At 35.6% G+C, this 27213-nt stretch overlaps 1 protein-coding gene across 2 annotated transcripts in view; it reads right to left on the bottom strand.

Moving 5' to 3' along the window:
- CACNA2D1 (calcium voltage-gated channel auxiliary subunit alpha2delta 1) overlaps positions 1 to 27213 on the bottom strand; it is a 362809-nt gene that overhangs the window by 169657 nt on the left and 165939 nt on the right. For both annotated transcript variants that reach the window (XM_041405297.1, XM_041405298.1), the window contains exon 4: positions 22418 to 22477. In XM_041405297.1, the coding sequence (XP_041261231.1) occupies positions 22418 to 22477 (60 nt within the window). The remainder of the gene's footprint in view (positions 1 to 22417; positions 22478 to 27213) is intronic.

Raw genomic sequence — 27213 nt, 5'->3', positions numbered from 1 at the left:
GTTTTTTGAATAAAATAAATTTAAAGTGCATTTCTGTATGAAATAGAGACATGTATGAACATAGTCTTTTTAATTACATTTACTGATTTTGAATAATTAAAAAAAAGGAGAAGTTATATTTCGTCATATCCAGCAGTGTGCTTAAAATAGGTGATTGCTGTAGACCTCCGAAAATTATCTTAGTTTATTTTTTCAGATCTATTTATGGTAATATCTTTCATGTATCTAAATAAAAAGTTGAACACAACAAAGTGTTTTATAAATATCAAAAGGAAAGAATTCTTTCAGTAATCATTTTTCAAGTGGATAAGCCAACAACAGTTTTTACTTTCACTAAAAAAAGTATGACATGTATTACAAGGTAATGCAGTTCATCTTTTAAAATGATCATTTTACTCACTCCATAAATAATGACATCATTTATTCTCCTTTGTGACCTTTTAGAAAGTCAAACACGAAATATATTACAAATGAGCTAAATGCCATTTTGAGGTAAGTGCTATTAGCATGAATTCATCCTTTTCACTGAAAATGAACTTTTCTACTTTTCCATCAAGACACTCTTCTGTCCATAGGTCAGTTGGTTGTGTATCTGTATCTGGGTATCAAAGCCAGACCTCAAGGCATTGCAGACACAGGAGGAAATGCTTTTCATCATTAAAGACTGAAGCTAATTGCTTATTCACTTATACTTGATTGTTGTAAGGAAAAGACCACATAATGCTTGTGGAAGCCTTTGAGTAAGTCAGAAGAGGCAAAGGCTCTATTTTCTTTGGTTCCTCTTCACTTTGTAAATAGCTATGAACGAAATAACTGTTCTGTAAATAATGTGATTGGTTCAAAAGCCCCTCTGATTCTTTAGCAGGCAACATTTGAAGCTGCAAAGGATGCAGCCACAAATATGAGCACAAGTGTTTTCATCATAAGGTGATCTGTTTAGTTCAAAAGAAAAAAAAAAGTATATTTTGTTCACTGCAACTCTTTATATCAGGTTGTATTAGAGCAATGCCCTTGCAATCTCATCCCTAGAAGGTTTTGTCCAGGAAAAATGAGAGCAGGAAAAGCAATGCAGATATAATTAACTGGCTATATTGTTTTTGTGTACAGCTTTTGTTTTTAAAAGGAACATTTTCATAAAATACAATTTCTGTTAGGCCCTCTCTTGTATTGACTCTCCTCTAGATATGAGTTTATTTCCTGAGCCCCTCTCCACTGCTCTTGTTTATCCTGCTATCAAATCATTATTGTACAGGATGTTTAACACTGTCGTCAACAGGCACAACTCTGTTTATGTACTTCAACAAAATGACTCTTCATTTTCACAATTATATTTTCCTTGTCTTTTATATTTTTATTTATTTGTTTAAATTTTTCAAAGCTGCCACAGCTTTACTATTTATCTCCATTGGACTGAACAGTATTTTTTAAATCACCTTTTGAATAACATTTCAGAAACATGATATATTTACAAGTTAATGAAAATAAACACTCCCTGGCCAAATGACTTAGATATTTTTTGTAAGGTTAGTCATATCTTGTTGTCCATTACCCTGCCTGGAGATATTACCTATATAATGAATAAACTGACACTGACATTGGACATATCACACTACTCTTAATATAGAAAATATGAGATACCCAGTGCTACAACACACTGAATGCTGTATGGTTCACAAATTAGATTCATGGATCACTCAGATTTTTAGAGGACAATTTTTCATCATTTAACCACTTCCAGTTGGCAAGAACAAATTGCTTTGTTGCTGGCTCTCAAGTGAGTAGTTTAGTTATTTATTAACTTCTTGACACAACGAATTTGAATCTTCCCACTGCTGCACACTTTTGGCACCAAGAAATGCTGCAAACCTGGTCAGCAAACTGAAGGTAGAGTGTAAATATCCTAGATATTTATTTTTGTCCTTTATCCAGTATTTCCATGCAAAAGAGGGGATAAAGACTCACTATTGCTTCTGCTCACCAATGAAGGGATTTGGTAAGGCAGTCCTGAAGCTGAACTTATAAAAGAATTACTTTGGAGGACCATATGCATAAAGGAAAAACTGCAGTGCAATAACACTATATGATTTTATGGTTTCTACCATATTTAATTCCCCTTTCAAAGCAAAAAGTTTCAGTATCTGAAAAAGATACCAGGAAAGCCATATAAAAATTACATTAAGGACCAGGTCATAAATGCTTTATTTTTGACTCTTACTATTTTCTTTTCTTTCCCAATCTTAATTTTTCTTCCATGCTTTCATTGATAGCATTGTCTGCTGAAATGAGATTATTCCACTGTCTTTAAACTGCTTTTCATTTCAATAGTTCTCTGTTTTCCAGCTCAGGGTATAAAACAATTCCAATGGGAAACATTATATATTGTGTACTATTAATAAATTCTTAAATTTCACCACACAAGATCTGAAGTTGATGGTCTCTATAATCTCTGTGTCTAGAGAAGAAAAGCATGGGAAAATATTGGCTTTCAGAAAAGCTGCAGATAAAATTTGAGCTCACACCAACTTGCTTCTCTACAGAGCAAGCTCACAGCCAGTCTATTGATTCTACACATAAATGCTTAAGCTCAGCTCAGGATTACAAGAATGAAGCTGTAGCTGGCTTTTCACCTCAGGAAACAATGCTTTTTTCTATCAAGTCCCTTCAAAAACAACAAGGGATTACATTGCCACAAGCCACGTGGGCACTACAGATAATTATGTATTGCAAAAATTGCAATAGTAAATCTGTGTCATTTTGCTGGTAGGAAATCTACATCCTCCTTCACAAAGTGCCAAAAAAAGAAAGCTCCTGGTCATTGCTGCCAAGTAGTGGCACCTACAGGAACACCTCTTCTCCAAATTTTATGCTAGAATTCCAAGAACTTTTCATGCAGTATGTGCTCCACCAACCAGTCTAGAGATTAGTTTTTGAAGTCTTTATCAACAGACATCCAGTGCAGTCTATTTGCTACTTTCACTGAAGCTGTAGTTAAAATTATATAAAATCTCAGGTCTATCTGTGGGCTTCCTAGAGACCCTACAGGACCCAGAACCCATGATGCAGCCTAAAATGGTATTAGGCCTACAGGGGAGATTGGCTTGAAATGAATTATAGAACTTTATGAGATTCTATAATGAACTACAAGAAAAGAAACATATTATGTATTTTAAAAAAAGGGCGGGGGGAAGAGAAAAAGGATTTCTGCAGCTTTTCATATTGTAAGAAATTAATATAACATATTTTTGAAAGACATCACAATTATCCTTTTTTTTCCTTAAAAGTTGTATTTCCACAACTGTAGGTAAAATGTTAAAGTAAAAAAAATTGCACTTTTAGCCATTACAGAGACACTAGAAATTAATTAACTCCCTCAGAAAGGAAAACAGAAGAGCACCAGTTAAAGGTTTCCACAACTCAAAGATTTTCTTCAGTAAACCCCTGGAAGAAAACTTAAAATTATTGTAGCAGATTATATTGTAAACATATATTACTATATAATTATAAATACATGTTCTAAAATCTGAAATTACAGCCAAATATGTTTATTTGGATTTTGTTTTAAAACAGGATACTTCCTACGACTTCTAAATATTTTACCCATTAAGCACCCAAAGTGAGTCAATGTAAAAATGCTGCTCTAATATTGCAGATGATCTGCTAATGAGGATTCTTTTAGTTTGCAGGTAAGAGGTAGAGAAAAAAAAACAAAATCAGGGAGAAATTAAACGTGCAGCAAATGTAAGTCTGATCTTGATTCTTCAGTTCAAAAAAAAGTTCTTAGAATTACAGATAGAAATTTGGTGAACATTTTAAAATCATATTAGTCCCACATACTGTGAAAAGACATTAACATTAGTGAAAAAACTGGGAGTCCTTTTGTTTAGCATAAAGCAATAAATATATTAATAATACTGGTCCATTTCACTCTTGAGGCAGACCAAAGAAAACCAATGTAAATGCCTACAAATGCTAAAAAACCATTTCATTAAGTGTAAGCAAAATATCCCTTTTAATTAAAAAAAGAATGCATTGTATCCCCTTGGATAAAGAAGTGTATAAGGTTTAAACCCATCCTCACAAATTCTATGACAAATAACCCAGCAGTTTCAATTTAATCCTATATACAGTCTGACATGCAGTTTAAGGCACAATACACTCCTCAGAAAATAAAGCTAAATATGGCCTACCACGCATAAAAAAATTGCATCTGTTTGTAAAGAGGATAATATCTGGGAATAAAAGCCTGCAAACAGGGAAAAAAAAAAAAGTCAACTACTACTATCTCTTTTGTTACAGCTTTGTGATATTACATAAATGAAATGACACATATAAAATAAGGGGCTTAGCTGCTAATAACTTCTTTTTACCCTTCTGTAACCCTGTGTAAAAATACTGATTTATTACTTGTCCTTAAAGTGAACAAAATTTCAGGCAATATAGTAAACCAGTTGCAATTATAATTACAGTGTATGCATGCAATATCAGTGGCTAAACATGGGCTGTAAGAAATTGGTTAGAACAAACATTTAAAACATGAAAACTAGACATAGAATCAAGATATTTAAAAAAATCTAATTATTAAAATAAAAAATAAAACAGTAAAATAATATTTTATGCCAATATATTACCCAAAATATGGACAAATGAGTCACTTGGGTTAGAAATTTTTCCCCCAAACATAATTTGATTAAATAACTGCTTTGTCAGAATATTAAATTTTATACACCAATTAAAACCTTCCAGATCTGCACTATAATTTATGATAAGCCTTTTTCATCAGATTTATGTAAAGGGCTTTTCTCAAGATTCCACTGAGACTAATAATTGAAATGAAAAGATGAAGGTGAAGATTACAGGAAATAACATAAAGGAGCATTAAAGGTGCTGCACACTCTTTGTCATAGAATATTCTTTCTTTTAAATGGTGAGAAAGATCGTCTTCTTCAGCATTCATTTACAGGTAATTCCTTCACTGAAATTATCCATACAGAAACCTTTAAAATTTACTGACAGTTTTCATGAGGGGGTCACTTGACCATTCACAGATGCATCAGAGTGATAAATAAAATGAGTAATTTATCAATCACCTGCATGCTCAACAGCAGGACTAAAATATAGAAGCCTCATTTAAAAAGATGTTAGGTAAGTGTAATGCAAGACATGTACAGAATGCAGACAAAAATATACTATAGGGAAGATATTCTTTCAAGCCCTTGATATGGATTCTGAGGAATTTTGATCTGAGGTTGGATCCACAGATTGCAGCATTGATGGTGGTCAGATTTTAGGCATCTGAGTTAAAAACTGAGACCTTGAAAGAGTTCATTGAAGTCTAAACTTGGAAGAAGCTAAAACTTTGGAAATATCTGTGATTCCACCATAAATATTCTATAGGTATCTCACATCCCACACACCCCAGGCTGGGCTCTGCCATCCCAGCAGTGCTGTGACCAGGGCAGGTCTCAGCTCCCTCTGGGAGCAAAGGTGGAGCTGTCACCCATCAGCTCCTGGGTCCACTCAATGGCCTGACCTTCACAGTAACACATTTCCTTGTGCCCTTCTGCTCCCTGTGACAATATCTGATTACATGCTGAATTTAACTATGCTTGATTTAATTTGTCTTGTGCAAATTATAATTAGTAAAGCTGAGTAAGAAGTTTTTTATATCATATTCAAACCTCAGGAGGAAACCCTTCTAGTTTTCACAGGACAAAAGAAGTAGGGTTTGTTTTTTTTTCTTTACCTCAGCGTCCATACTATGCTACGTTATACATTTACTTCAAAAAAAGGGAGGCAGTGAAGAGTAATAAGGTTACCTGCATAACCTCAAAAAGAAGGATAACAAACATTAGAAAGAGTACTTATGTCTTCAGATCTCTACAATTCATCACATAAACTGTAAAAAACTTCTTCATGTCAAAAAAAAATCCACAATGTCAGGGTATTTTTCACTGCAAGAATAACTGTTGGAAACTGCCACTGGGCTACTTAAGCTGCCAGGAGGATCCTTTACTTCATGAAAAAAAGTAAAAATACATTTCACGTACTAATTGCACTTTGACTGTGGAATTAAAAGTCAGAAGTAGTTGAATGCGTGACGGTAAATGTAATAGAGCCCAAAAGCTGAGAAATACAAGTCAGACAAACACACACCCAAATCAAAATCTACAGAGATATCTGTTCTTCTGAAAGAATACAACATACTCCACAAGAAACTTCTGCATAAAGACATCCTCTGCCTCAATGGCCTGCAGTCAAACACCAATCTTGCTGGACATGCAGATAATTGTTAATATAACAATGGAATTTTGAAAATCTGCCTACTGGTAAATATAGTCTATTTTTTTTAATGAATTGTTTTTCATTCTGGGGACTTTTAAAATTTACTTTAATTTTCTAGTGCAGCTGGTAAACTAAGCAAATTAAATGTGGCAAACAATTAAGCATTTTTTTGGTTGCAAAGCATCAAAGGCCAAATACTCCATGGAGGAATGAAAAATTGGTGACTGAAAATTTAAAGCTGCAAAACCACATTGATATTATTCTCTTATATAGTTGCCTGTATCACAGACTGACTCGTTTTAGTTAGTCAAGCTGAAAAATTATTCTCAAGAATGGTATTTTGATCCATAGTAAAATCTAGGATTTTATGTACTTGCATGTGTGACAAATGAGCAGGAAAGAAAATCATAAGGAGACTCTTCTGGAGTTACCAAACTTAAAGAACCAGCTTTAAATTTAATGTAAAGAACCAGCTACATGTATAAAGAGATAGCAATAACCATCCTCTCTATTCTTCCCCCAGTGCTCTAAGCCAAAAACGAGGAAGACAGAGATAACCCTGAGGAACAAAAATATTTTAAATCCACTTTAATTTTGGCAAATAAATTCTTCCAAAAGGTCCAGGAAACTGCTAATTTTCTCATCACAATAGCTTCCTCAAAGTATAAGCAACTTCTTTATATAAGGCAAAATGCAATTGATTACAAAGCAGATTTCCAGGTGGGAAAATGAAATTAATTTGTTAGCAGCTAATTAACCTCTATATCACACTATCTGATCAGTTTAATTAAAGCAGCAAGATATGTATATTATAATTTATTCAGCATTACTTTCTTTAGTTGATGAAAGAATATAAAAACAAAAGAATTTTTTAAAAAATTGTCTAAACTGATTGCATAGTATTTAGATTGTAAATAGTGCAAAAAGCACTGTACAGGAGCCTAGTTACACAATTTGGACATAAATTTCCTTTGGATTCACAGGAAATTTGCATTCTGAATTAATATCTGTCTAGTTGCTGGGATGCAATGAACCACATGCACTATCATAACAGAATGTAGAAAATATGCCAGTCCTTCAACTCCAACAAATCTTCAAATGTCCTTGAGAAAATTATTTTCTACAAAGCAAGAAGTAAACATTTAGTAGGATTTGTCCCCCAAAAAAATGTGTGTGCATTTTTACATTTCTTCTGTGTTCTATCCATTATTCTATCTAAATAAGACCACATATAGCAATGCTGCAATCAGTTGTTACAAAAAGGAATAAAATTTTAGGCATATGACACTACAATGGAGTAAAAACTCAAAGGGGTAACTTCTTGGTGATCCACGGGAGTGGCTGAAGTGTGTATACTTCAAGGTTTATCCTCACAAAAAAAAAACAAACAAAAAAACAAAAATAAAAAACCCCAAAAATATGTGTATCACAAGAAATACACCACACAATGTCACTGTAACTAAATTCTAAGCAATAGTACCCAATAACATAAATGTATTTTAAGAATTTCAATGGAATAGAAAAATGTCAACATTTTTAGCTTTCATTAAATCGCAAAAGCAGAGAGTCTTATACAACTTTTTATTTACTCTTTTATCCACATGTAAAAACTCAAATATAAGAAGATTTTAGCATACTTCTATGGTATTACAATACTGTGTAACACATAAAAATAAATTTTCAAATACAAATTGTGAAAGTATGATCCAAAATTTGGATCACATTTTACAATGCTGGCACTGAGCTTTAAGTTTAGAGATCTCTAATATTTTTAAAAGCACTGATTTCTTTCCCTGTCTGGATCAATTCTTCACTGAGTTTATTCAATCACTTAAAATGTGTCCTTAAACCCCAGAGAGTTATAACATACAGAAAATGAAAAATCCACAAAACAATTGCTATAACTTATCTTACACAATTTTCATGAAAATTAGGAAAAACCCTCACCACATCTCTCCATTTCCTCGTAAATGTGAAAAGTCCTTTTACAAAAGGCAATAAAGTTCAAAACATGCCAGGCTATGTTTTCTTTTCAGATTGCTTTGGCTTACCCATGTAACAAATGTCTGGCATATTGACTGCTAATTGTTTTAATGGGCCTCTTATAAGGACAGATCTTTCTTAAGACTTTAATCTAAATTATTTTTCCTCTATCTCTGATGTATTAAAAAGAAAGCAACTCTGGACAGCAGTTACCAGGTTCTAAGAATCATCCCAAGCTCACCTAATTAAATAAAGAACAGAAGGAATCATAATTTAATTATTCAGCTTTGGCAGCTGTTTTGTGCATGTCTTGCACTCAATCACTGCAATAAAGCAAAGCTTCAGGAGCACACCTTATTTCAGAAGTAGCTCAGTAGCATGAGATAAGCCAGCAGCTGGAAAATAGTCCTTTTGCTTTTTAGTATGAAATGATTAAGATTTTTCCACTTAATCACTACAAGCAAAGGGTTTATATATACTAAAAAATATAATATTTTTCTTCTTAATTGTTGATGTTACATTAGTATGCTGGAAGTCATGCAGAAGAGAAATAGGATTTAAGAGTTCTATCAACATCTTGCTATTATCTTTCTCATTCTCCACCTTAACAACAGCACTAAATGAAAAGGGGTTTTTGTTTCCTCACGTGGATCACAACAGGGGTTTTCACTCATCAAGTATTTGATGCTTATGCCACAAACTACAAAGAAATACAGAGAAACCTCTGAAAGCCAGACTGATGGCTGCTGGCTGCCAGTGGGATGGAGAGAAAAGCAATTCTTTCCTTGGGAACAGTCCTGGGCTTTACAGCTCAGAAAAGGAATCATCTAGTTATGGGTTTGCACGTGCTTCTAGTTCAACAACTGCACACAATTCAAAAAAATATTTTAAGTTTTATGAAAATTAATCTTATTTTAGGAAGAGACTTTATAAGTTTACAGCATTTTAGCATTTCCATCAAACACGTGAGTTTGGGCCTTTACACTATATTGTTCACTTTCAAACTGTCATACCAATCAGTACTTTGAAATTCATCTCCTTTTTAAAATTCAGGGTGGACAGACAAATATATCACAGAAGTGCGAAGATGTGAAGATAGAGACAATGTGAGAAATTTTGAACCCGCAAAATATCATTCTCTTGTAAAAAAAAAAAAAAATTAAATTAATGCAGTTGTTTGTTAAGTCAGAAAGCCATTTGTTAAGTCAGAAATTTGATAGTCAGAAAGGCTCCTGCAAACTTAACCCCGGCTACTGAAAAAACAGATTAGCACTGGAAGATCATAGTGGAGAATATGAAGTAAATTGCAAAGTATGTATTAAACTGATTTTAGTTGGAAGAAATGCATCATTTTGTTCCCTGAAATTTATGCTGAGTTGCTTAAAACTATCTCAGCTCAGCTCTCCACAGCACTACAGCAGCGTGAGCTGAGACTGCAGAATGCACATGAGGGAGAAACTGCAAGTGTTTAAAAAGGGATATGGGAAACTTGGGCTGATGTGGAAAGAAGAAGGAATGCTGCAAAGTGTCTTGTCAAGGATGATGCCATGTGCACACCCACAGAAGACATGGCAATGAAAACTGGGAGAAGGGCAGACTATTGCAGCAAAGCAGCCATTCCAAACTGTTCCAATTAACGACCTCTTTGACAGCAGCCAGAACTTCCCGAGCCGCTTTCCCTTTCCTCCCATTCCCTCTTCTCATTTTATAAAGTTCACGTAACAAACTTTGCAATCCACCTTGCTAGAGATTGTTTTCTTTTGGTTTCACTTTAGGAAGTTTACTGAACATGCTGGGCTGATAACTCTTAGAGCTCCAGAAAACAATATGAACAGAAGCATCCTAAATTAGCCACTCTTTGCCTAGAAAAGTCCTCCAAAACGACTTCAGCAGTTGATGTACTACAAATACCTCTAAACACTTGTCCAACAATCTAACACTTTTATCAGCACTACGCTGAACCCCACTATCCTGATGAGAGCAGCACAGGTTGTGTGTTATTTGGATACAGTGAACTGAAAATCACAGTCATAAATAAACCATGGTTCCTACACAGACTGAGCATTAACTGTACAAAACTGACCCCAAGGGTCAGGACTTTTTTCTGCAGTAAGCCACAGAGGCACTGTTCACAATGAATATGAAATATTCCTGGGGTTTAAAACACGAAATAAATAAAATTTCAAAACTATGGGCACATACTAGTTTAAAAATTCAAGATACTCAAAGTATCTGAACCCACCAGAGTTAGTCCTTTGTAGACCTCCAAAACAAGAGACTCAGCTAAAAGTGTGTTCCTGTTCATAGACATAAATACACAAGCAGGATTAGATGATATCTTTGAGCGTTATATGCATGTAGGTACAAATATAAATATATGTGTAATTATAAACACAGAGGAAAATTTATACAATTGATATCTGCATATAAATAACTCTTACCCATTTAAGTAGGCCTGGCACAATCTTAAAATTTGTCTGATTCTCAAAATATCACCTAAATATTGTTTATGAACACTGAGCAATAGGGAAAAGCTTATCTAGTATCTCAGAAATCTGTAAGCTTTAATTCATTATCTTCAAGAAATAAAGAAGATTATTTTCTGTCTTTCATATTACAACATTTAAAGCTCTTGAAAATAAATTATTGTAAAGCTCCTGCAGACATAAAATAATTTGATGAATTCAGTTGTATTTATCTTAATATTTTCTTATCAGTATAGAGATGACATGAGGAGCTGAATGAATTAAGTGCATCCTATTCTTAACATACACAAGTTCAATTAGATAGAGAGATTTGCACTGCTCTACTCTTAATAGTACCTGTAAACACTTTGGTGAATTATTATGGTTTCAGTAAAACCTCCTGATTGTGTCAATCTGTAAAGGAAATCCTGTCCTGTCCATGTCATATTTATTTTTCATAAAAGCAGCAATCATAGTTCACAATCACGTCATAGTTCATAATACGGTAAGTATTTTCACAGAAATAGTGGGATATTTTCCTTACTGCTGTTAGTTGAATGACTGAGGAACTTACTAAACTTATGGATTTTTCCTTCCAATTTTCAAGGTTAATTATCTGTGACTGTTAAGTATCTAGTGCTGTAAATAAAACTTATTCTGTCTTGAACAATATTTCCTCTTGATGCTTATTCTTGACACAGGATGCTTACTGATGTGTAACCACGGGACTTTTTAGGATCGAGCATGCTTCATTCTTCACAGTGAGTATGATGTACGTGTTTCAAAATAAAACCCAGATCAATCCTGAGCACACTCTGCTTTCATCCATGTTGTGCTTGTTAGAGCTGCCCCCAAGACACCTAAGCAACATCCAGACACATCCTGTGCACAGCATGCACCAGGAATTCAGCTGGCAGGAGGTAATACCCTGTCTGGCTTTCTGCAGGTTTTATATGCTCACATACTCTTACAGACCCTGATGTAATTAATGTACACCCAAAACATTAGAGATCGAGAGAGACTGGAAGTATTTGGAATTAAATCACCCATTTGGTGTAATCCCTATAATAAGGAAACTGAGTCAACCATCAGCAGAAGAAATGGCAGACAACACTTGGGATTAATAAATATATTAATGACATGGTATTAAAAAAAAGTACTTCAGTCTTAATCCAGCTTTTGGCGTTTTTTGCTGGTATCTCTCACCAACAATGAAAAGAAACCAAACCACCCTTTTTCACAGCAACACAGCTTTTGGAAAAAAATATCTGCAAATATGGGTTAAAAAAGTGGAAATATATCTGAAAGGTGGGGAAGTGCTATGGCAAAACTTCCTCTATGAGCATTTTAGAATACTTTAAGCCTAAAGGTCATTTAAACTATGATGCCCATAGCAATTAGATAAAACTTGCCTATATGGAAAATATTCAGTGTGGTAGAAAACTTTTGCTGGAAGTTTTCTTTAAATTTTTATGTAGGGAAAAAACCTCACAGACAAAGCACAAGAAGTTTTATGAGGTGAAAAGACCAGAATTTTGTGCAAGCACAGAAAAATATCAAGTGAGCCAACCTTCTTAGTTTTACTGTACTCCTGTGTAACTCCTAAGAAATGCAAAACTGAAGTTATCCTCCTGAGAGGTGATAATGCCCAAAGGAATAAAACAATCCTACCTGAATTAATAATTCATCAGGGATTATTCACCCATTTTTAAAAGCGAGGATCTGGTCTGACAATTTTTATATTTACTTTCACATTTCCAAGAAAGTTACAATTCACAGTATTTCAGCGCAATATAATTTGTGACTAACAAATAGGAAAATTAAAACAGAGTGATAGTGTGTTCTATAAACTCATCAATCACAGTCATAGAGCTGGCCCAGACTTCTTGAGATTTGCTAAATCCTAATGCCCCTTCAATGAGACCTAGACTTTTTTGTGTGTTTATTTAAAGAGTTCTTAAGTGTTCATAGCAAGAAATAACTGAAAAAAACAAAGCAAATGCTTAACAGCCACATTTCTGGACAAATCAGGTAACATTTTTAAGCATTTCTTTGCATGATATTAGCATATGCTAGGATATTGCTAATTTTGAAGAATTTCTCTGCTCTGTGTTATGTACATCTCTTGCTTTGTGACCAAGTCTACAGAAATATCTGACACTACTTCAATCACACATCAGCATTTGCAGGACACAAAAGAGACACACTTTCACCTTTTGTTTAAATTCTAATGAGAATTACGCTATCCTCAGGAGATGGAAAGCTAAGAATTCCCAAATCCCTCTAGCAAAATGCAGCTCTTAATAATAAGATTGTCTTGCACGCCCAGAGCATTTGAAAGTCTATGTAAAATGAATGACCTATTAAAGTTTCTACAGTATTGCAACTGCAAAAGAGTGCAGACATCAAACATTTTGTGTTCACATTACTGCACAAGCCTCTTTTCAAGGAACAGGGTTTCTTAGGAGTGCAGAGGTCTACAAACTTTTAAATATGGAAACTTTCCAGCTCCCTTCTTAGGTCCTTTTCTAAAGGTAATGACAAAGATAAACTGCATTTTCATCTGGCATCTTACAGGAATCCTGGGACAAAAGAAGGAGGTAAAATACCAGGCCTGCATGACACCCCTGGTTTTGTCATTGGAAAAAAAAAAAAAAAAGTAAATTGAGTTAAGAAACCCAAAAATATCTCCACCTCCAAAAATCCAACCCATTCAGCTCAGACTTGCAGAAAAAGTTCTATTTTTAGTGTGAAATAACACATGTAGAATTCCATATGCACATATTCATAGTATTTGCTCTTTCTGGCAGGACATATTTCAAAAATATTTTGGTCTAATTTCCTTTAAAAAAAAAAAACTCTAAGGTTTGCTATTATGAATGGAATTCCTTCCCTGAAGTAAGAACCAAACCTCTGTAATATTTTCTGAATTTCTCAAACATAGAAGTCTGACTCCATCATGAAAAGTCATATTTGAGTCTTATACCATTGATTAACTTCCTGTGCATGTTCAATCAGGGTTTTTTAAAGTTTTAATTAAAAAAACCTTAAAACCAAAAAAAAAAATCCAAAAAACCCCAACAACAAGCAAGCAAGCAAGCAAGCAAGTAAGCAAACAAACAAAACAAACAAACAAAAAAAAAAACAGGGAAAAAAGAAACGACAGCAACAAAAAAACCCTGTCTCTTCCAATTTGTAAATATTAACAGCAAAGATAAGTCAGTTAATACTCCTTTTCCCAAAACTTTGGCACATTTCCTAAATTAGGTGTAAAAATGGTCAGAATAGTATGTGACAACCAACAGAAAAATGAGTTTTCATGGGAAAGTGAGGAAACTGTCAGATCCTAGTTATACTGGCAAGGATAAATCAGAAAAAATATATTGTTAGTTTTGAAATGAAAATATTTGACAAAAAAGCTTACAGACAAACTAAACAGCACCCTTGAAGTCCATCTCTAATTGATTTTACTTATTTGCCAAAGGCAGTAAAACAGTGCTATGAATTACTTATCCCAGACTGACATGAGGAACTGAATTTGAGGTGAAAAGTAACATCAAAAAAACAGTTAGCTTCATCTGATTCAATGAACTCTTAGAAAATGTGCACAATAGCAGCCTGCAAAAGCTTTTCTTAGCATATTGTACTTCTCAGTTTTAAACTGAAGAACCTACAGGATGTTAATAAATTGAGTACAATAGTATATCTTGCTTTTAATAAGGTGTTTGTTCTGAAAGCACATTAAAGCCTCATTCAAAATGAAGGTGATAATGCACATGTATGGCAGCTTAATAATAGAAATCACACCTCTCTTTCTTTTCTTCTTACCTAGATCCTTCCCTCCACCTCTTTCAGAAGCTGCATATTTTTTAAATGAGTTGCCTGGTCAATAAGCAAAAAAAAGTGTATTAGATGTCTTTAACATATTTGATTTTTCAGATAAAATGGAATGCTTGAAAGCCCTCAACAGTGATTGAAGGTGTTTCTTTGCTTTACTCTAAAAGCTTTTTTGGCAAGTTTCCAACCAGTGAAACACTTCACCGCACAGATGAGATCCGTGCAATGATTCATATTATAAAGTTACACTCCTTTACTGAAGGTAGGCATATTGAGGGATGGTAAATAACCAGTATCTAAAGAACCAAAGCTAGATCCTCTATAGCTACACATTGTATATCCCTGCTTATATATAATCTTAATTCTGATTGTACTGCTACCACTGTCTTCCTCATCAACTCTAATGGGTTTAAAATTCATAAAGTGGGAAAAAGAAAAAAGAAATCAAGGATTGCCAGTATGATTAATCACACTAACATTCATTGGTGTAATTCTCATATAGGATTGTATCAGATATATAATGGAAAAGAAGCATAGAAGAGCTGTCCTATGGCAGCCCATATTTTAGAGGAAAATCAATGATTTCTAGAGTGAAAGACTGATCTGAGAGACTCTAGGAAGTTATAAAACTCCAGGCAAGGTGGCAAGCAACACTACTCTTAAAAGGATTTCTAATGACTTGGGTTTTTTTTTTTTAATTGCCTTTAAGATGTTTTTCTTTTATTTAACTAGTACCTGCTAGATATTTTCAAGCCAGAAGGCACACTGAGACATTTTGAAATAAGAATCCAAGCATTAGGTGCAGGATGCTGGGGTCAGACAGGCAAACAGAGGGATCTTTGCTCCCAGGAGGGAATGCCAGACAAATTCTGCACTAATCTCGTGAGGCTTATGCCACACCTGCAAAGAGGCTTCAGCATGGACATGTTCACCGTGGATTTCTGCACTTAGATGAAATTCTCCTTACTGATGATGGAGATCCTGGGAAGCTGAAGTCAGCGTGTTCCAAACTACTGTGTCTCCTGTCTCACTTTGACAAATATTATAGAGAACTGCAGAAATGTTTGTTCCTGGAACATTCACAGTGAACTTCCATGACTCAAAAAGGTGTAAGTGATTTGATAAACATCAGCTAAATATCAGAACAACCTTTAAACCCATCCAATTTCAGTAAATAGTATTTATCTTATTTCCTCTTTACCTCACCTTCTTACTACTCCCAGTGTACACACACACAGCTTCATGCCCTGGGTTGAAAAATGTCCAAGTGCAATCACTGGCAGAAAAATGGTACTTAATTCCTTTCAGTGAGATAGGGCACATTTAATTTAAATTATACACAAATGAAGGCTACAGGTCACAGAAGAGGTGGTACACAGCCCTTCAGAGAATAAAATATTGTTCTCCCTAGAACCTGTCAACTTAACTTGATCATTTGGATTTTTTTTTTTTTCAAGTCACAGAGGCTTTAAAAATGTGAGGCATTATCCAAAATGAATCAAAATTAATGGAAGATTTATTTCACTGAATGTTGGATCAAAGCACTGTGTGAAGATACAGACAGCTTTTACACTTTGCCCGTGTTTAGTGTTAACTTTCACAAAATTATCAAGTATACATGACTTACTAGGAAAGGATCCCACACCTACTTTGAACCTGTGAGGACCGGTTCCCTGTACTGCAGGTCTGGTGCCCAGTCTCAACTGGATCATTTCTCACAGATGCTCTTTGCACAAAAGAGAATTATCAGAGGTCCAAGCCATAGATAACTGTATAATCTCTCTGAAGAAATGAGAGAAAAATGATTCCAATTTGTTTTCTTCACAGAGTTTTCCTTCTTTCAAGAGGCAAAATATGTTTAGTAAACTGCTTCTTTATAATGAAACCATGCCAAAGCTTAAAGTTTCATGGTTTGTTTCTTTGTTTTCCAGCAGAGGTTTTTAAGATACAGTGTTTTAGCATTGTTGTAACATCCACAATAAATTACAGGCAGTCCTGAAAACCTTCAAACTAAGAAACAACAGAGACACCTACTACAGCTCTGCTCTTGCAGGTCACTGCTTGGATCAACTCTGGTGATAGGAAACCTGTTTTATCTTAGTTATCCTTTTCATCTTTTCTTTCTTTGCTGTGCAACTTTTCACTGCAGTTTTATGCAGGCAAAATTTATACTAGAAAAAAAGATAAACAAACAAACTATAATTCCAAAGTAATAATCCCGTGACCTTTTGTCATTATTTTTGAGCCTAGTTGGTACATGAACACCAGCCTACATATTATCATTGGGGAAAATGCTGCCTCAAAATTACCAACAGGTAGAAAAACATCCTTTACACAGAAGAAAATAAAATTACACTACTGGTTAAAAGATAAAGCATATTGAAAGAATTTTTCATGTGGCAGTTTTATATGATAATTAATTCTTACAGTTTTGAGTTTCAGTCTCCATATAAATAAGTGGATGTTAATCGGCCATCCATACAGACTCCCCTTTTAAAATACCAATGAGATACCACTTATGCTTTTACATGTGTAAGTACAATTAATACAGCAACCCAACCGGAAACAAAATTGCTTTAGTTAACCAACCATTGCAAGGCAATCAAGTGTGGTATCAAATGTAATTGTAGAAGATTCATTTGGGGAATAACAGCAATTACTTCATACAGAATTCTCCCTTTCATTCTTTCAGTTTTTTTTTGTTTTTTTTTTCATGAATCTCTATGTCAGAAAAATAATTGGATGATCACAACTGTCAAAACCATTCCTCTTTCAATCTGTAGTATACAAGAAATTTCAAACTGACAAGTCTGTTTCATTTAGATATATTGGTTTGTACCTCTGACTTGTAAACTGCTTTAATCTAAAATATTCAAGCAGGCTTAATTCCTCCAGCTGTACATGCAGCTGGGGAATTGGTGCTGTACCAATGGAGTAGGAAACAGAGAATGAGATTTCTTCATTTGCCTGAAGATAAGCACTTTTGATTTGCCTTCATAAGCTTCACAAATATTCTGTTGGAACCTAGTAGTTTTCTAATAGGTAAGTATTGTTTCCAGGCCATACAAGTAAACTACAGTTCAACTATTTTAACCAACTTTGTGCTTCATCAAGAAATAACATATCACAATCCAATATTTATATTTTTCCCTTAGAAGATACTTGATATTCTTAATTGCTAGTCTTATTTAATACTGCTTTGAAGAACTTTGTACCCTTAATAAATTAAATTTGCCATTTCCAAAAGTGTTTTGATATTTTATTATCAGTGAAAAATACCCATATCAATAATGATTTTTCTGTCATTTAGCTAAAACTAATGGTAATATGTAAGATGCATGCTCTTAACTAATTTTAGATTTCCAAAACGTCCAGCTCACAGCTGGATAACTGAGTTACACAGTGGATGAGCAATGGGTCACAGGCCAGGCACAAAGGTTACAGAGAGTGGGGGACATTAGGTTGGGGACCTGTCACTGCTGGGGTCCCACCGGGCTCCATCCTCAGCCTGGTTCTCTTCAGCACTTCATTAAGGGTTTGGATGCAGGGCTTGAAGGAATACTAAGATAATTTGCTGATGACATTGAACTGGGAAGGAACTGTCTACTCCCTCAAAGGCAGAGAGTTCCTGCAGAGACATCTCACTACACTGGAGTGATGGGCAACCACCAACCTGATCAGCTTTAACAAGGGCAAGTGCCAGATTCTGCACCTGGGATGGGGCAACCCTGGATGTGTTACAGACTGGGGAGGGAGAGGCTGGAGAGCAGCTGTAGAAAGGGATCTGGGGGTCCTGGTCACTGGCAAGTTGACCATGAGCCAGCAGTGCCCTGGCAGCCAGGAGGGCCAGCTCTGTCCTGGGGGATTGAGGCACAGCAACAGCAGACAGGCACTGGGGCGGCCTCACCTCGAGTGCTGGGGGAAGTTTTGGGCACCACAATATAAAAAGGACATTGAGATATTATAGAATGTCCAAAGAAAAGCAAGGGGAATCCTTAGGAGGAGCATCTGAGGCCACAGGGTTTGTTCAGCCTGGAGAAAAGGAGACTGAGGGACACCTCAGTGTGGTCTTCTACAACCTCACAAGGGGCAGCAGCAGGGCAGACACTGATCTCTTCACTCTCACGACAAGACCCAAGGAAACAGCCTGCAGCTGAGTTGGGGGAGGTTTGGGTTGGATATTAGGAACAGGTTTTTCTCCCAGAGTTCCCCCATAGTTGGGCGCTGGAAGAGGCTCCCCAGAGAAGTGGTCACAGCACCAAGCCTGACAGAGTTCAGGAAATGTTTGGACAACTCTCAGGCACAGGGTGTGATTAGAGTGTCCTGTGCAGGGCCATGAGCTGGACATGATAATCCTAATGGATCCCTTCAAACTCAGCATACCTGAAAGAAGGTAGCTTTATATTAGGCACTAGGAAGAAATTCTTTCCTGTGAAGATGGTGAGGAACTGCCACAGATTTCCCAGGGAACTTCTCTGGAAGTGTTCAAGGCCAGGTTGGATGAGGCTCTGAGTAATCTGGTCTAGTGGAAGGTGTCCCTACCTATGGCAACGGAGTCAGAACAAAATGATTTTTAAGGTCCCTTCCAATTCAAACCATGCTGTGATTCTGTGATTTATAAAAGACTCAAAATTTAAGTTTTGTTTGTTTTTAACTGTTTGGTCTGCTTGAAACAGCTGGAATTTAATATACTATTGTACCTAAAATATTGAAAGAAATTACACTCTTATTCAATTAGAAATAGTACAGAACAAGGAATTTCTGTAGATGTGGATCTGTATGTTGGTAAATAGTTTAGTCTCCTAACCATTTTTCTAAAGGACAAACAAATTCTGTACTTTAGACAATTTGCAAAGTCTTTACACTAGATTATTAGGTGAAATTTAAAAAAAAAAAAAAGTCTGTGGGAGTAAATCTGGGGTTTTTCCCTGTAGTAGCTTATTTCAAAAGACTGCACAAAAGACGCTGAATTTTGATTACACTGTGACATTAACATGAAAATAAATTTTTTTAATGTTTGCACGTATCTTTTGCTGTGAACTTTGTAAAACCCACTCAGAGTAAGGTGTTAAAACAGGCACCCTGGTGGTCTTTTGACTGACACACCCCTTGTAGCTCTGTACAGACCTTGGTCTCACAGTCAGCCTTCTTGGCCCTTTCTTCTTTGCATATGTTCCACTCAAGTCAGCCCATATACACTTCCCCAGGAGAAATGCTTGTGATATTTTCTCCTGAAAACTCCATAGGCTATTATTTGGCTGCAATCTGACTGTCAAGGACATTGCTGATCACAAGCTCATTAGAAGCAGAAATAGCTTGTCCCATGAGTTTCATTCTACAGTGACTCATGTGCAATGCTGCTGGAAGGGCTTTCATCACCCAAACCTAAATCCTGGATGAGAAATGAACCTCATGCAGCACAATACAGACCATTCATAAAGCTATCAGAGGAACTTTAAGAACCTTTCACTGTAGAAAGTTTTGCGGTCTATCTTCTCTTTTCCATCACAGCCATTAGGAGAATGAGTCTTCTTCTAAATTAAGTTTATCAGAAAGATCTGTGTGCAAACTAATTTGAGAAGGCATTTTCTAAAAAGTAGGCCAGAAGAGAAGAAAGATTACTTCTGGCAAAAATGGAACAAATTAAATTATAAGAGGCTTAATACATTTATTTGAAATTTAATTGCATAACCTAATGTCAAGGTTATTATATGGTGCACACTGTTCTGATCCAAATTCAAAACAGTAAAGTACAATCTCACTTTGCAGTTACTTTATTATCAATTCAACTGCCTTTTGTTTTTTTTTTTTTTTTCAATACTGACCATAGCCTTTGCCTGAACTACGACATCAATATAAAATCACATTTCCAAAATATTTTGAGATGTCTCCTTGGCAATGAACTCAGATAAAACCTGAAGCCTCTTTGCTATAACTGACTTGTACTATGAAAAAAAAAGGATAAAAAGAAAAACAAAAGCTGAGGCGGTGTTGACATGATGCCAGAATATAGCGCAGAAGCAAAATGATTAGAATGAGATTCTGACTTATTCACACAGCTCTGCACTGAGTCCATCAAGCCTGCAGGTTTTGTTTTCCAGTCACAAGAGAGACAGATTAGCAGAAAAGGTCGCTGCAGCATTCTTGTTACAGCATCTCCATGGAATATGCATTGTGTGTTTTACTGTGTGATGGAAGCTGTGCCTGTGCAGAGAGCACACTTAAAAGCATTCAGGCTGTGTCCAGACTCTCTGTACTCCTGAAGTCAGTCACTCCTATCTGAATTACATGGCCTGACCTTAGCAGTGTTTTTGTCTGTTTTCAGATGTTCAAGTGCCTGAGTAAAACTGGATCAGAATTAATATTTCTGCTGGTTTTGACTGGGTTAGAACTAATTGTCTTCATAGTAGCTAGCACGGGCTATACTTTGGATTTGTTCTGGAAAAATGTTGATAATTCTGATCTGTTTGGTTTTGGTTTTTTGGTTTGGTTTGGGGTTTTTTTGTTTGGTTTTTTTTTTTTTTTTTAATTGCTGAGGAGTGTTTTTGTGCAGCTGAGGCCTTTTCTGTTTTTCACTCTGCCCCACCAGTGAGGTGTGGCTGGGGTGCACAGCTGACCCCAACTGACCCAAGGGATATCCCATGCCATGCAGCTCCATGCTCAGAGTATAACACTGGAGGAAGAAGAAGGAAAGAGGTGGACTCTTGGAGCGATGGTGCTTGTCTTCACAAGTCATCATTAAGGGCAAAGGAGCCCCATTTTTCTGAGGATGGATGAACACCTGCCTGCCCATGGGAAGTGGTGAAGGAATTCCTTGTTTTGCTTTGCTACTGAATGCAACTTTTGCTTTACTCATATGAAACTGTCTTTATATCATACCATAGGTTTTCTCATTTTTACTCTTGCAATTGTCTCCCCCATCCCGACTGAGAGTGAGCAAGTGCCTGTGCAGTGCTTACTTGTCAGCTGGGGTTAAACCACCACAACAGTCTTAGAAAACCACTGCGCATTTAACCGTGTTCTGAGTCTCATGAATGTGCAAACACAGTCCAGGTTTGGAGCAGCATAATGTAAAAGTACCATCTGCTTTTATTTCTGAAGGAACATGGAATAAAGGCATAATAAATAATTTTGACACTTAGCCGGGAACTATAGCGTAAAATTAAGAGGCTTATAATCATGCAGCACAATATTAATTTGGCCAAATTGGAAATAAAAACATCAAGGTTGTACATTTTAAAATCATGCCACTTATTTTTCAGTAAAGCCTGAAATGAATAAAGAAGATAATTTAATGTTTGACCAGGCTGGGGCCTCTTTCGTCAGTACTAGAATATTGAAAGAAGACATGCAGTTATTAAAATATGGAAAGGGATTCTATAAAAAAGTCTATGACTCCCAAGTCATGCAGATAACCAAATCCTTCTGTATTAAGTTTTTTCTTGTTTGTTTTTTTTCCCCTTTACATAAGAAAAAGACAACTTGTAAAAATCTTTTCTATGATTCTCTTTCAGTGTTTGCAATAAGCACACTTTTAACTGGCAGCAACCATCACTCAAATGTCTTCTCTGTAATCATTCCTTGTCTGTCAAAACAAACAGATATCTTGTGTACAACTCACAGCTACATCCCTGGTCTGTGAAGCTCCCTATGAGCTTCTGAAGGGAAAAGTTCATTTTATTCTCTAGACACCCTGACTGAGACTCTGTTTACTGAATTAAATAGACTGTCTATTCATAGTCAGTAACCCTTTCTGTAGTAGATATGTAAACAACATATTGCAAGACTACAGTTAACAGTTCAAAGAGGAAAAATCCAAGAAAGTTAAAAGGAGAAAAAATGAAGCTTACCCCAAACTCATCCCTCCACTGATGCGATGCCTGGTACTTCTCTGCTTCTTTAGCAAGGCGCTGAAGAACAAAAAGAGACAGGACATAAAAATTTAGTCTTTACTGATTCTTCATGTAGAAAAGTCTTTCTCTTTTAGTTTTTCCTATGCATATTTTCTCTCTATAAATTTTATATCTATGCTTTTTGCATTTATTTGAAGACTGTGCATTTGAGTCAAGGTGAACCATTTCATCTAAAAAATGCTATTTTCTGTATTATTTGATATTTAAGTACCGTAATGTGTTAGAAAATTTAACCCTCACTCCAATATAACTTATGAAGTTTTAGCTGAGTTAAAAATCCATCAACATCCTGCGGAAAATACCCTCTCTTTATGCACACTACCTTGTCTTATGTGTATTAATTTAATGTACTATCTAATGACAAGTACATATTAAAATATTAAAATGCCGTGTTATGGACCTTTATTTCTCTGTTATATCATTTAGCTTCAATTATAGAAACTCCTGAAAGCCCTGTGATTATTAGTGATGCAAAAAAACTCAGTAATTTTGGACTAGCTGGAGTCTGATCTCATGCATTGAATTAGCAGCCAGAGAGTAACAGGCATGTTCCTAGAGGGCATTTCCCCCATATTTAATGCTTTGAATACAACCCAGTCTTTTCACTTAGCCCCACAGGAAGCAAAGCACAGTGTACAACAATTTGCTCTTTCAAATCAATCTCGTACAGATACATCCATTAGATTGGATGATGTGTTCCTCCTCGAACAAAATTTGAAATCTTTAAAAAAAACCTCTCTGGACACAATTCATAGTACTTTACTACAATTTTGCATATAGAATTTGCCAAGGTAATGCATGTTCTCCAGCAACGCTGCACACCAATCCCCCATCCCACAGATCCACCCATCCCTAAAGCAAGCCAGGTCACTCTGAAGAAGCAGCTACCTGATGTGAATGTAGTTCATGTGGACTCAGCCATGTCCTAATTGTTGAGTGACTTACTTTTAGAACAAAATTATTTTACAGCCCAATCAAAATTTTATCAAGTGTTTTTAGGGAGTCATGGTCCCTTTCTAGGAGACACAGCTTGACTATGTCCACCAGATAAGTAGGGATGAAAATGCTTACTGTGTAACAACAAGTCTGATGACCCTTTTAATATTCAGACCAATCCCTACGCAAAATGAACTGGTGTCTAAGTCACATTTCCATGTCAGTTCTTGCTAACAGCAAAAGGAATATGACCAGAGTCCAGAAAAGCTGGGGTTCCAGACGTGCTTCTGTCAGAACCTCACCTCAGACTTTTCAACTGCCTGTGCTACCTTATCCCCTTAGGGCAACCCCTCTCCCTGCTGCAACAGCTACCAGGATGATTGACACATTTCAAAAATCAGAACTTAGGATCTTTTCCTTATTTTTAGGTTTGAAATAATTATTTAAAAAAAAAAAAAAGTTAACAAACCTATGTCCTCTACTGCCACAAAATGTGTCCCCAGTCAGTTTTATTGTCAATTCAAATGATTCTAAGCTAATAGAAAGCTACCAGCACTTTACAGGCACTGCTCACTGGAGGTACATCCACAGCAACCAAGTACCACATTAACCAAAGAAAAACTATGGTATCATTTCATATATTACATTGTAAAAAAACCACAGTCCAACTCTCTCTTGACTGCACTGGACAAACATCTACAGCATTTCATTTTTTCCGTAATACACTAGCACAACTTTGTCCATCTAATGTATTCACTTAATCTAGCCTGTTCTGCATTGAAATTTGTATATCCTCTGATAAATTCAAGATGATTAAGTGATATTTCACCAGATTGTAGCAAAGCAAGATATAACACTTACTACATGTGTAAATAGCTGCAGTTAACACTGCCCTCAGATTTCCTTCACAATCTGCTCCATTTCCTTAAGGTACTCTGAGAACCACAAAACACAGCAGAACCCAAATGCACAAAAGGATAGATGGATTATGTAGATAAATATATACTCATCATTAACACCATTAAGAATTTTCCATGGAAAGAACTGAAGCCGTGCTTTAAGTTCCCCAGTTCAAGTGGTAGATTTCTTAGCTTATCTTCTGCGCTATAAAGTGAAAATGTTTAAAGAAAAAAAAAAAAAAGGTTTGGGTTGCTTTCTCTTGTCTGAAATGAAGGGGAATAAAAAGAATACCTCTCACAAAATTGTATTCTTTTTCTCCTTTAGAATTTTTCAGTTTTTCAGTCAGTTAGAGCCCATCCTAACTGGCCAAGCAACCTTCTAAAATAACCCTACATGCAATATCTACAATGCTTTACACCTTAAAATAGCCTCAAAAATGAGAGGCTGGCATTTGGGGCATGCGTACAGAGCTTTGTTAAAGGTAATCAGGCTCATACGAAAGTCCAAGCAAACTGCTTAAGAAATAGTAATAACCAATGAGAAAACAGTTGTTCCTTGACTCCTAGAACCACAAACCAAACACCGTAATGGAAGTACACATGACAACAAGACAGGACCAGGGCAACTGATTGAGATACTTCTTTGATTTCTTCATCACTGCTTACCTGAAGAATCTTTTGCTCTACTGTCAAAAAAATCAGGGGCTTTTTTGTTGCTCTTCCAGTTATTTGATCAATTTTTAGAAAAATTATCTGCAATGTATCCAGTACTTTAGCGGGAATGTATATTTAGAATGTCCCTCATATTACCCTGTGTCAACACTCCTCGGCCGAAAATAGCTGGGCAGCCAAGCAAACTCAAGTTACTTGTGCTTTCTATTGTGACACAAGGAGAGTAATTTTTCATCTCAAAGAAATCATGCCTGCTTGCTTTCGAGTTATGCAAATGTCAGGTCTGGCCTTCCCTGTTTTGATGGAAGAGTCTCTGGAGAATGCTGACAGAGAAGCTGCACAACAGCCGGCTGACACCTGGAGCTTCCCATTTTCCCTCTCATTACAATGAGGGTTTAATAAGGCATCAGCTTCTTTAACACCATGACCCACTGCAGCTCCCTACAGGTTTCTCCAGCAAATACTAAAATCCTGAGATATGATTTTTTCTGTGTAAGAAAATAAGAAGAAATCCTTTTAAACAATATTCTTGAATATTAGCTTTTAATAATTTTTTCCTCCATGCCCTCTCTATTGCTTTCTGTGTAGATGAAAGCTGTGAGATGTTTTCATGCCTTGAAAAAAGCTCTATTTAACAGCATCTTTTTCGATACAGAGTAGGAAAAGCAGAACAAAACTAAAAATGGAAAAAAGAAACAAAACTAACATGTAACAGAAGTGTTCTGGCTTACTTCATTATATTTAAAAAACCCTACTTCGTGCAGTCTGCTGGAGAACACAAATTTACTCTGAATTAGCAAATAAATTGAGAAACCATGACCAGGGAGAGAGGGCTGCAAAGGCTAACAGAATGCTGCAGCATCTATCCATGTCCTTTGGAGGATGCCTGACAGCTGTGTGATGGTGCTTTTTAAGTAAGGGATCAGAGGAGCTGATGCCAGATTTAGCCAGGGTGATTGACACAGTAGCTGATGTCCAATTTAGGGTGCTTGGAAACACTTTGATTAAACATGCAATTTATTGAATAAATTTTCCTAGATGAAACAATTACTTCTATATATTTTTAAAATTTATTTAAAACCTTTTTTTTAATTATTAATGAGAACAGCTTTCTCTCTCTCTCTCTCTCTCTCTCTCTCTCTTGCTTTTTTTTTCTTAGTAGGATGCAGTGGGCATTATTTTAAGGAATTTCCAGAATACTTAGCTCATCAATTAAAAAAAAATCCCTTAGAAATAAGTTACTGCTCACAAGTAAGTATTTTTAATCAAACTTTGAAAGGAGTCAAGTGGTACCCTCCACTAGATTTCCTTATATCTTTGAAAGAGAAAGGTTATCTTCAAAGGAGAACAGCTATTGAAAAGGTAGATAAGGTGCAAGTGTTAATTCACTCCACCAGCCTAAGAATCTTTCTTTAACTTTTAAAGGGATTTTAAAAGATTATACACATACAAACACACACACAAATAATAGAAAAGGAAAACAACTAAAAAAGATCCAAAGCCCAGCTGCTTGTCAATCTCAAAAAGCCCTATTTTCGAAGGTCTTGTCCCCAGTTTCCAAGTTCATGTTACTGTCTCTGAAAGGCAGCCTTTGATGCAGCACAGACAGCAAGAATCTTTATCTGATCTGTAAAGATCAACTCCCTAGAAGGCCTATTCATCTTCCAGCTTTCATTTTTCTTACATATATGTCATATTTTATCTCCTCCTCGCTAGCACAGGATTCTGTCAGCAAATGGCCCAATTAAATTTATATTCAGTACAATGAAATAATTTTCTTTTGTGCTTCCCATTCTTCTTTAAGTGCTTTATTTGAAAATAATATTCAACTACTTCTTGATATATTAAGCTATTATAAAATGTGTAATCTTAAGAGTTAGCAGATACCAGTAACCTCACAAACTCTCTAAAACACAAAATCCCACGATTTTTTTAAGGTTATTTTAAGAAAATAAGTACCATGGGAAAATATGTCAATATCAAGCTCATAAAGAACAACATAGAATACAGAATAACCTTCAAGTCATGATTGTAAAATATTATCCAAATACTCAAACTTGTTTTTGCATGAACAGCACAAAAGCCAAAAGAAGTATGTGTAAAAGTGCTTTAATACATATTTTTCATATATGTGTCTGAAATGCAAATAGTTTTCTTCCATAGCTGATTATGAATTGGATATGAATTACAAGATGAGGAAGAGATTTTGTAAGACTCAAATATTGG

This window comes from Onychostruthus taczanowskii, unplaced genomic scaffold (assembly GCF_017590055.1).
Source record: "Onychostruthus taczanowskii isolate IOZ18803 unplaced genomic scaffold, ASM1759005v1 scaffold23, whole genome shotgun sequence".
In the NCBI taxonomy this organism is placed as follows: domain Eukaryota; kingdom Metazoa; phylum Chordata; class Aves; order Passeriformes; family Passeridae; genus Onychostruthus; species Onychostruthus taczanowskii.
This window is presented reverse-complemented; position numbering and strand designations above follow the sequence as displayed.